The sequence below is a fragment of the Candoia aspera genome, chromosome 12 (assembly GCF_035149785.1).
Source record: "Candoia aspera isolate rCanAsp1 chromosome 12, rCanAsp1.hap2, whole genome shotgun sequence".
Taxonomy (NCBI): domain Eukaryota; kingdom Metazoa; phylum Chordata; class Lepidosauria; order Squamata; family Boidae; genus Candoia; species Candoia aspera.
Genome location: NC_086164.1, coordinates 4481926 through 4493350, shown reverse-complemented (window position 1 = coordinate 4493350; position 11425 = coordinate 4481926). Strand labels below are relative to the sequence as shown.

Here is an 11425-nt window from a genome sequence, read left to right as displayed (position 1 = left end):
GGAGGGTAGACACCACTGGGGAGAGGCAGTCCCGTAAGGAACCCATAAGTTTCTGATATGGGATATGGGGCTTTGGGGTGCCCATTCTTGACTTAGTGGGTTTGAAGGGGGAGGACTAAGAAAACTCCTTCTGTAAGAAGTCCCTGGGGATGATCAAACCAAATGTCTCCCCTGATCCCCAAGTCTGCTTGCTTCAATACCAGCAAATCACTGGACTAGAAATGCAGAACTCAGCAAGGCTCTTAAAAAAAAAGCCCAGGACTAACTCTTTTGGACAAGGAAGAAGAGGTCTGCTCCCCCACTTTGCTGCAGATTAAAAATAACAGGTGCAATTGGTGAGGACAGATCTGCGGTCCCCTTGGCAACAGTCATTTGGTTTATCCCCGGGTATTATAAGCACTCTCCTACCGCTGATTTGCATTCTTAGCTTTACAGTGTTTGTTGGCAAGCAACGTCCCATTGCAGATAATTCCCTGTCAGCCCATCAAGCACACACGGGGCGATTACTGTAAAATTAATGGGTTGAAGCTCGGTAAGAGCCATTTTATTGAGTTCTGCCTTGACAGGCAGACAATGCAACATCGCCAGCAAGAGGGTGCAAAACCTCCTCTCTGTTGTAAATGCCAGGGAGAGCCAATGGGCATGGGAAAAGGGGCAACAGGGATTCAGAGCAGGTTCTAAGGTGCTTCACCAAGGGGAGAGAAGGTCAGCTGCTCCATAGCCCAGAATGATTTTTCTTAAAAAATAAAAACTACTTGGGTTTTAACAAGCTGCGACATTTAGGTCAATGGGCAGGACAATTCAATCTGCCTCCTTGGAGTGCTTCTACGTCAAAAGCTCTGCAAAAACTGGATTCTTAGTTGCAGTTAAGGATTAGATAGGGCATAGACATTTGAATCTTTTGACCCCTCTCTTGGCTGGAGAAGATGGGAATTGGGGTCCAACCAGGTAGTCCTCATTCAGCAACCACAATTGGGACCAGCAGCTCAGCCATTAAGTGAAGCGGTTGCTAAGTGAAACTGTGACTGGCCTTACGATCTTGCTTCGCCTTTCGTTTGCTTTACCGACCTGCAAAGGTTATCAGTGCAAAGATTGGTCATAAAGTTTCTTTTTCATCACTGTCATAACTGCAAATGGTTGCTAAACAAGGCAGTCGCTAAACAAGGACTATGGGTATTCTGAACAGCACAAAACCTGGGCTGGTCTTAAGTGTAGGATAAACCCAAGGTCACAAATGAGAGAACAGTTCAATGTTTCATAAAAATTTTATTTTCCTTTTTTTTTTTAAATAATTCAATGCGCCGGCAGTATAATTAATCCCTCTATGAGAGACACAAATGTACCAGTTCAACCAATATTATTTTATACAGAGACAATTGTTTTTGAAAACAACAAACAACATTGAAAATGTTTGTACAGAAAGTTTTATTTAAAAAAATAGAAAAGAAAATGTAAACATAAATGCATAATTGTGCAACACATTGGAAATACAAAGAAAACAAGCAGGATACATTTTTCCCTTTACATAGAAATAAAACAATAATAAAAAAAGAATGAAGAGAAACTGAAAAATTCAGAACTATACAACATTTCAGTAATTGCTGGACAGGTTGACAGTTACTGTATCTTGATCTGTACAAAAACATCTTAACTTATACTTAAAACTGTACAGGAATAACATGCTTGCTCCAAAGACACCTTGTGGAATTTCAGAGGTTATGGAATGAATGGTTCCTACCCACAAAGGGGGCTATTTTGCAATGAATGCAAGCTAAATCACCAGGTGGTGTGGGAATGTGTGTATAGGTCTCCCAATAGCCAATTAGAATTTAATTTTAGTGGTAGGATAAGCAAGGTGGAAAACAGATCTGACTTTGGTTGACTGGAGGAGCAGAAGCCCTTCCCAGGACCCAGTCATGATCAGACTATCTGGAAGTTGGGAGAGGTGTAGTCCAAACACATCTGGAGGACATTGAATCAGGAAAGCTGACTTGTACAGTGGATACACATGTTCGAAATGGCTGAACTAGCATATCGGAGCAGGTAAAAGCAGAATGCAAATTGAGCCTGGGTTGACGTGGATGGTTTGTTTGGTGGGGGGCATGGAGGATAGGTGCACAAGTCTTGCATTTAGCCAGACAAATCCCCACGTCTCTGGACAAGAAACAGAACAGCTCAAACAATGAGACTTCCCTTTCATTGGCCTGAATTTCTTTTCCTATTTCTTAATACTTGAAAACAGGTGGTGGTATTCCCACTGAGTCTAACTCAGTGTTTTTCAACCTTGACAACTTTAAGATGGGTGGACTTCAACTCCCATAATTCCCCAGCCAGCACGATGGCTAGGGAATTCTGAGAGTTGAAGTCCACCCATCTTAAAGTTGCCAAGGTTGAAAAACACTGGTCTAACTGAATGAACTCTCCTCCTAAAGTCAGTCTAAAGTGAACAGCATTTCCCCAGAGCTGACCTATCTGATGTTTGGTCGATGTCAGGGCTCAAAAGTGTAGGGGACAGCAATCCTGGATGATTACTGCTTCTCAGAATTCATCACATTACAAGCTTGTTACAAAACTTTTCTCTTTTTGTAAAGGTGTGGTTCTGCACAGGAATATTTTCAAACCATCCCCTCCCCCCCGTTTATGACATGAATTCTGATGTCAAATATGCTATGTTTAGATTTATTGAGAGGAGAATATATATATGAATATATATATGAACACAACAACTCAGGAGCGTGCCCCATGGATCTGATGCTTGCAAGAAAAGCCATTGTCAAATCAGTGACTAGATTAAGCTGTGGTTTGAAGAACAAGCCATGGTAGGTTGGTTCTGGCAGCATCCATGAAGGCGAAGTGTCAAATCAGGCAAAATGGCAGTTGTCATCTTCTGTTGTGGTGCCACAACCACCATCTTGTTTGTTTTGACACTTGATGTGGATGCTACTGGCTGGTTCACATGTAACGATCAGTCACAGACCTTGTTTACAAACCAAAATGACCTCATGTGAAGCCCTAAATATTTCCCTCAGAATGTGAATGCAGCAGAACTCCAAATTTTAAATATAAATAGGTCATTGGTGAAAAATCCCCTTGAAATGGGGAGGGGACTTGGCCAATGGGAGAGATTTGAACCTCTCCTTATTGAGTTAGTTGTCATGGGGTTGATGGTAAATAATGGCAAGTTTGCACACATACATCAATTATTCTGCAACGTTAGGCCTTGATCCACAGGGAGTCAAATGGCATACAAGGAAACCATCCGTCTTAAAACTCATCCCAGTTTTTTCTTTCTCATTCCAAAATAAAATAAAGCATCTACTTTGCCCAGAACCTGAATCGCTGGAAAACAGGAAAGAGGAAAGCCCATCAAACAGTGGCTGGACCGGCCTGGCAAATAGTTGTTGCTATTTGGGAAACCAACTGATTTAAAAGAAAGGTCATTTAGACCTGGACTGCAGGCAGACAGCAAAGGGTTAAACCTCAGTCTAATTCCTATGATCCCACCTAGTGCTATTTGGGAAAAAAAATAATAAAAAAGCAATAGCTCTTAATTATTAGGGGTGATATGATTTGGAAAGTTGACTTGACTCAGAGTTTCAGTCAGATAGCCATTGAGTGGAGTCTCTGAACCAAAGTGTTGCCCAGAACCTCTGCAAAGAAGCCTTCAAAAATTCTGTTCAACCACGCAGTTATATATTTAGCTGGAAACTGTTGAGGGACAAGTCATTAAGCAGAGATATTAAGCTGCATGAGCGCAGTATATGAAGAGGGAGCCATATTTGCCTCTTGCCCTTAAAATAAATATTATTATCCCATAAAAACTTGCTAGATCACAGCCTACTTCATCAGATACACAGAAATGGGGACTACATTTCTAAGAAACCTTTGCAAGAATGAATGTGTTGGTCTTCAAGAAACCACAATCCCTGTTGGGCAGGTCCGCTCCTTTGGATCAGAGTAACTTCTGTTTCTAAAAGACAGCCCATAAGCTTTTCTTTCTTAAGTACTCCCATTTATTTCCTGCCGTTTTTACTTGCAGGGCACCCAAGGCAGCTTTTGAATTACAAGGCCTCTTAATGAAACAAAGCAGATTAAGAAGCTCTGGCTTAGTCTGTGTAAATTTCAAGGTTCGCATGTGTGTGCATCCAGCCTTAAAACTATCTTGCATTCCACTCTGATGTGGAAGTTGCCACATTATTCTGATTTCTTAGTCTATCTTTTTGAAACTCTGGCTGGTGGCCAACTTTGCCAAGTCCTTTGATGCTATTTCTTGGCCACCAATTATTTATTTCATGAAGAACCCCCAATTTAATTGACATGGTCTATAGACAAACATTTTGCACACTAATAAAGCTTTGGGCATTTAGCTTCGCTGAGATACAGCTAGCAAAAAGGGGGAAATTGCCATTCTTGCCTTATTTTTCTCCCCCAGAGACATTTATTGGCAAACCTTCAGAGCCGGTGCTATATTACCGTGACTGATTTACACTCCCACAATTGACGGAAAATGCCATTCACTCAACGAAAAAGGTATGGGGCTGAAATCCACTTGCTTTAACAGGGCAATAATTCAAACTTGTAACCTTGGTCAGTTTTCCCAATGAGGCTTTCAATAAGATGAACGGGAACTTTCAACAGAAGTCAGAGTAGATTTCAAGGTGGCCAACTTTCTTCCTTTTAATAGACCTCAGTTCTTGGGTGTTTAAAAGCTTTCCGTATCTGGCACAGAAAGGAAGGCCTGGTTTTGATGGACCTCCTTCCTTCACATCCCCTTCAGGGGGTGTGAAGAGGAGATGGGATTTTTTTCCCTGTTCTTTTCCACTTAATCCCAGATAATTTCCCTGCCCTGAACTGGAGGCTGTGGTTGATCCGAAATGAGGCTTAGAGAAGCAAGCACACTGTATAAAAGGTGGTTTGAAGATGCTTGCTTCAGTAAATTGCATCATGCATGGTTTATCCCTTTTGGTCATAATAATACATTGCTGCTTCTTAAAAGTAGAAGTGAGAAATTCTAATTTCTTCTTTAATACCCAGACCAGAAGAAATGGGAGAGGGAAATCCAATCTCATGTGTCTACATACTAAAACATTATTTTTTGCATTACATTTAAATAATGTTAAATGCTCAGTTCACACCCCACACCAAGCCCTGGGTTGTCCTAACATGGTTTAGAATCAAAACAATGATTTGGTTTGGAAATAATTCAAATTATGCTTTACAGCTGTTGTGGTCTGTTTTTGTTTCTCTGTGCTCAATGTTGAAATCTAGCACAAAGCAACAGCTTTGATTAGTCGGTCATAAGAGACATCATATTTATTTATCTGTCATATTTTTATACTTCCACCTTGAGAGAAGGTCCCAATGGCTGACATCTCAAAAACATAAATGCAAACCCAACACAGATTAAAATGTCTCCAGTTACAAAACAGATACTTATTAATATATCATAGTAGCTAAATCCCAATCAGGTTAGCCCAACTCAATATTTGCAAACTGATTTTGAACCATGTTTTCAGATTTTTGAAGTAATGGAAATTGGCCAATTCTAAGCTATGAGATTTGGGCTGCAATGATCCAGATGGAAACTTAGCAATTGCAGACTCTGCTGCCATCTAGTGGATGCCTGGATTTCTACACCCTTGGCCTAGTGTTGCTAAAGAACTCATGTGTCATACCAAACTTCTGTCCATGATTTGATATGAAATCTGAACTAAGCCAATGAGATGTGGGGAGGAAAGCGGATGACTTTGTTTTACTTTTGGCTACTGGTCCTCTATTAGAGAAACTACACACAGACTCCCAGTCACACATAACAGTCCCACTGAATGCCGAATGCCAGACATTGACTAGATGACCATAATTTTAGATATGGCTCTCCTGAGACAAACATGATGAACAATCCCAAACAAGGAGTATTTTGCCAGATGTTCCCCTTGAAATCATGGCTGTTAACACTTCACTATGTACGTCTGAATTATAAAAATGTTTAAGCCATCAATAATAAATTCCCTTTTCCAAAAATGCAGAAACAAACTGGGAAAGGTCAGGGAGTTAGACTTACTGTTTTTCCCTAAGTTTTCTTGTCTCTGTTTTGACCTTGTAACATACAGGTCTCATGACTCCCCTTAAGACATCTGGGTAGGAAGATGGTTGCCTTATTGCGTGTTGTTGGGGCACATCACACAGACACAGAAGAAAGCTCTCATGAGTATAATATGGAACTAGGGAAGGATAAGAAGAAAGAGTGTAAGGGCATCTCTCCCCTTTATTGCTATTTCCTTCCTTTCTTAGAAAGTAGATTGGGGAATCTAACCAGCCACAGAAAAAGTGTCCAATGGAAATCGTTCAAGCACCTCCCGGCATTCCACCTTGGGAAAATAAAGGACCCAGGCATGGAAATAAGTAAAGATTTGAATAATTTCAGAAAAGCTGTTTAGGGGACTTTCTAAATATAGGAAAGGGATGGGCACTGGAGCTTATACAGCTCCAAACTCATTTACTAGAGTCCACTTAACTCTGCAAATATAGTGTAGCAAACTCTTAAAGACCTAGCAGTGCAGTTCTCTGTGGCTTTAGGATTATTTAAACCCATTGAGCCTTAGACCAGGCCTTACTTTTCTTTTGAGGGCTCCTGAGTGCAGGGGTCAGAGGCGATGCCTAAAAGGTAGGTGGTGGAGTCAGAACAGAAGCTAAATGAGATTACATTTCAGTAAAATTAACATGAAAATATATTGAGGACTTTGGGGCACCTATTTAATAATGTTCATCCTTTATTAGCTGTATGAAAAACCCAACTTGGTAATGCACTTTGACTTGCTTCTGTCTTGTTTGATCAAAGCATCACTCAGTTGTGTGAGTAGCTACTACAGTTATAGCACCACAAGCAGAACTTCTCTATCACTGCAGATGACATTATGGATTTTTCCCCCCAGAGTAAACCACACCTTTATCTACCTTTGAGGATTCCCCGAATTTTATCGTGAATCTGCATTAGGGAGAGAAGAAGTTGGTACTGAAAGTCCCATCCATGCATATTCTTCTAGCTTGAGGAACAAGTTCCATGAACACCACTAATGGTTTTGAACAGATAGGCTACTTAACAATGTGCAAAAACCTGTCATATGTGCTTTTCAGCTCGATAGAGTATTTCACAGATTATGACAAATGAATGTATGAGGCTGAGGACAAGTAAGCATGATCTCATACTTCCTATCTAGGTACTCTTCCTGTAAAAACATCTAGGGCACAAAGCAATCAAGACATATGCAAATCCATATTTAAAGATCTGAAAATATTAAATATAGATAGGATCCCCCAATCTGCCTACACAACAGACATGAAAAGAAGACTAGATTTGTAGATAGGAATTCATTTTCTACAATTACAGGGAAGAAAACCAACACCAGACTTGTGTTGAGTGGTATGTTCTTGTCTGATAATGATTCAGCTTATAAATACGCATTGTCAAGTAAACTGTGGGCTACGGTTTCTAATAAGGAAGGCCAATGTGTTTAATTGGATCAAAGAGCCTAGTCAGAATCAATTGGCAAAATCTGAACAAAGAGAGTGGAACACCTCTGGTTACTTTGACTTCTTCAGATCACCTAATATACAAGAATGGCAACAAAAGGCCTCTGAGTTCCAGAATAATAGTTTTCTTCAGAGTTACCAATTGCAGTTGGCTAAATCTGGGATTCCAAGTCAAGATGACTAACTTCCAGAAGAACAAACAAGACTGGTCCAAAGCTCTCGCAGGACTGTAAGGTCCTAGTCAGAGATATACAGCAACTCCTGAAGAGATTCCTGGAATCAGCAGGGAAATGGAATGGATTCCCTATATGTTCAGCCTCCAATATGGAAGCTTAAGAACATGCAAGCAAAGAAGATCTCCAGACTGAAGCCAGTAAAGGAAGCACCAGCAGCTGCTGGATTTCTCTGTCCTTCTCATCGTATCCCGAGCCATGAGTTCCAAAGAAACTCTTGGTGGGAATTTATCCTTGCATGCAGAATCTTTCTAACCTGGTTGAGATAATCAAGTTCTGGCAATAATCTCTGCAGATCAGCCAAATGTTGCCTGGGGTGCTTTCTAATTTAGAAGTATAGCCGTATAGTGTGGAATAAAGTGTTTTAAGATTTTGATCTCTTTTTTAAAAAAAAGTAATGTGAATTGTTGACTGCCATCAAGTCAACCTTTAAAACTGGATTTGGACTCAGTTGTTAAAAATCTTGGCACATGGATACAAAGCCATTCCCCGCAAATGTCCCAGCAATGTGAGCCATTGATATGTTAGTTTCTGAAATTATAGGATTATATAAGGGAATATAGCTACAAATGATTCTCCTCTCAATTATCTAATACGAATGAAATAGTATTTTGGAGAGATAATGACACAGAATGGTATTTACATTGTTATATGACTGATACTTTTTGTGGTTTATTCCCCCCACCCCCCCATGACATTTACAGTTAAACTGTTAACATAGTAGGACTTTCCTTATGTTTGTTCCTTAAGTTTATTCCTTCGTACAAATTTTATTGTGGAGGACCTGTGCTGTTTACCAAAAAAAAATCAAAATCAAAATGACGTTAGCCAATATCCAGTTTAAAACCAGTTAGGAAAAGGAATTAATGGAGAGTGGTCTACTTAAAATAAAGCTCTACTGAATTCAAGGAGGTTTACTCACAGGTAAGCACGTACAGGATCATAGCTGTTCTAAACTGATATGGCACTGGTCCAGATTTATAAGGCTTCTAAATTAAATTATAAGACAAGTCTCTAAGGCTTACAAAGGCTTATTTATTGTTTTTAGAAAAAAATATTTTGAAGTTCAAGGCAGTCTGTAATAGAAGCTGACTCCGATCTTAAAGGCTTTCTTCCCCTTATCCCTAGTGTTTTGGTTTCTTTTTTTGTGATAAAAGAAATACACCCTGCAGCTGTTTAGGGGATTTTAATCATGTCTTCCTTCCTATATCCCAGGCTTTAGTTCTAGCATTGAAAACAAAGGTAGGAGCAGACAACTGGTGAATCCTGCTTAAAAGCCACTGATAGGGATATCAATTGCTGTGTGGCATCCAGTTTGATGAGCTGTGGTTGGGAAGGGATGATGGTTATTTATTATTTATTCAATATATATCACCCTCCACTACTGGGAAAACCCTTAATCTCACAGCTCTCCATCTGCCGCTGTCACCAAAGAATCTCTGTCTGCAGAAAGTTAACAGAAGGAGGCAAGAAACTTAATTCTTGAATTTCCTGGCTTCTTTTCCATCCCCTGCATTTTTTGTAATGTCTTGCTTGATGAAGGGTTCTGAAGGATTTGAAAGCTCCTGTGCCTGTTCTGTGACATGGTGGTCCTGTTAAAGCCATTGCCCTCTTGCGGATATCACACTCCTGTTTGTGCCTACAGGACTTCATTAACACCAATCTGAGCGAAGCATCACACAAACTGCAGCCCATGAGGAAGGACATGTTTGAAAGGAGGAAGCACGTCCCAGAAGCCCTGCAATAGGGAATGAAGAAAACCCCCTCTCCAGGATGCCCTGGGAATGGAGTCATCACACACAATGATTATATTGAGCCATCATAGTAGGCTTGGACATGAGGCCAACACAGATGAGAACCAATTGGTACAGTGAAACCTTGCTTTAACAAACTCCTGTTTAGCGGAGTCTGGATGCAAACAACCAGATTTCCCATCTAGACATCCCCCTGAAAGAGCAGACAAGTCCATCACATCCCAAGAAGTCTAGATGATGCTGTTTCAATGTATCTTTGTGCAATAACGACATCATTATGCAAATGATGCAAATAGTATAATGTGGGTCAATTTATGTCATTTGGGTAATGATATAGCTCCATTCATATAATGACATCTTCAGACAACCGGCATCATTTCCATCATGACATACTGTACATTGCCATGGTAATTACTGTTGCATTTAATGGACATTCAAGAATAACGGACATCCTTTTCCCACAAATGGTTCAATTAAATGAGGTTTCACTGTACCATGGTAGAATCTACATACATAGATTGGTGGAGATGCCCCACACATTTAGAATAACAAAACCATCTCATCCTTAATTTCTCAGATTGGAGATGTCTGGATGAGTCCTACAGCATGAACTATTGGATACATTTTCATTTAAAAGACATATGCAGACTTCCATGGTGGTGAAATAGATTTAAAAAGGGCATTGTGCTGTTCTGTCAAAAACGTAGGTCAACAAAATGGAATTTCAAAACGTTATAGTTTACTTAGAAATCTCCCAAAGTCTTTTGTGATTTTAGGGTATTTCAATGTGTTCATGTGTATGTGTGTATCAGTGTGTACAGCAGCATGAAAATGCTTGAAGTTACAGTTGTTAAGAACCACACTTCTGCAATTGTAACAATTACCTCTTCTCTAGTAACAAGTTAGGACTAAGCAGAGAACAGGATGGTTTGTATCAGAAGGGCAGTGTTGTGTTGGAAAGACAGAATTTCTCTGCATTAATTGGCAGGGGTGACAGCTTTTGGAAAGGGGCCCTCAAAAATTTAAGCCTTTCCCCCCAAATATATATCTTGATCAAAGTGCAATACTGCAGGGAATGACCATTCTGTATAAAGCATGTTACAGATGGCAAGATTGGCAGGATTTAGGAGATCCAGGGCAAAGAAAATAATCCACACTGATTCAACAGTAGGAACACATACCCTGCTTGGAAGCTATATTTTCCATTTATGGCAATTCCACTTCTGACAGAGTATTTTGTGTTTTGTATAAGACAGAAAGAGAGAATGTAACAAAATTAAACTCTATGAATACAGTTCCAAGAGGAAGTGGCTTTCCATCGGTGATCACCTGTGTGCCGATGAAGGTAACGGGATGGAGTTGTGACAGGTGGGATGGCCATCACTACAACAAGTGCGCTTCAGTGCGAAGCCAATGGAGTCCTTGACGAATGTAACGGACCAGGTTGGTCATACTGCTGTGTTGTGTCAATGGACCCATCACCAAGTCCAGGTCTATGAAGAACTCTGAAAGACAGGGAGAAGTGTTATTTTCTGCCTGTCTGCAGGGTGCCAGTACATTCTCAAAGCAAGTGGCATAGAATGTATTGGTTAGTTTTCTATGGTCCCAATTTTCTGCTTCTTCTAATATTTATACACCCTAATCAAGGAACTATTAACTCAGGCAATTAACCAAGCAGCAAACAACAGCTCAAGGAGAGAGCAACACCCCTGCCAACACAAGAAGGGCAAGCCACGGTATATAAACTGAGAGCAAGGCCCTCTCCCTCTTTGCACTGAAGGTGTTGCCCAGTCTGGCAATGAAACGTCTGCAAGAAAACAACAAGGCTCAGAGAGCACCAGGGACTCCACAGTTCAACCCTGAGCTACAAATATTCACTTCGATTTTCCCTGGTGGTTATGGAGAAAT

General features: G+C 40.4%; 1 protein-coding gene across 1 annotated transcript in view; it reads right to left on the bottom strand.

Annotated features, from left to right (window-relative positions):
* Nucleotides 1-10677: 10677 nt before the first annotated feature.
* Nucleotides 10678-11425, bottom strand: part of AFF2 (ALF transcription elongation factor 2) — a 301401-nt gene continuing 300653 nt past the window's right edge. The window contains exon 21 of the mRNA XM_063313787.1: nucleotides 10678-11022. Within this exon, the coding sequence (XP_063169857.1) occupies nucleotides 10901-11022 (122 nt within the window). The 3' untranslated portion in view covers nucleotides 10678-10900. The remainder of the gene's footprint in view (nucleotides 11023-11425) is intronic.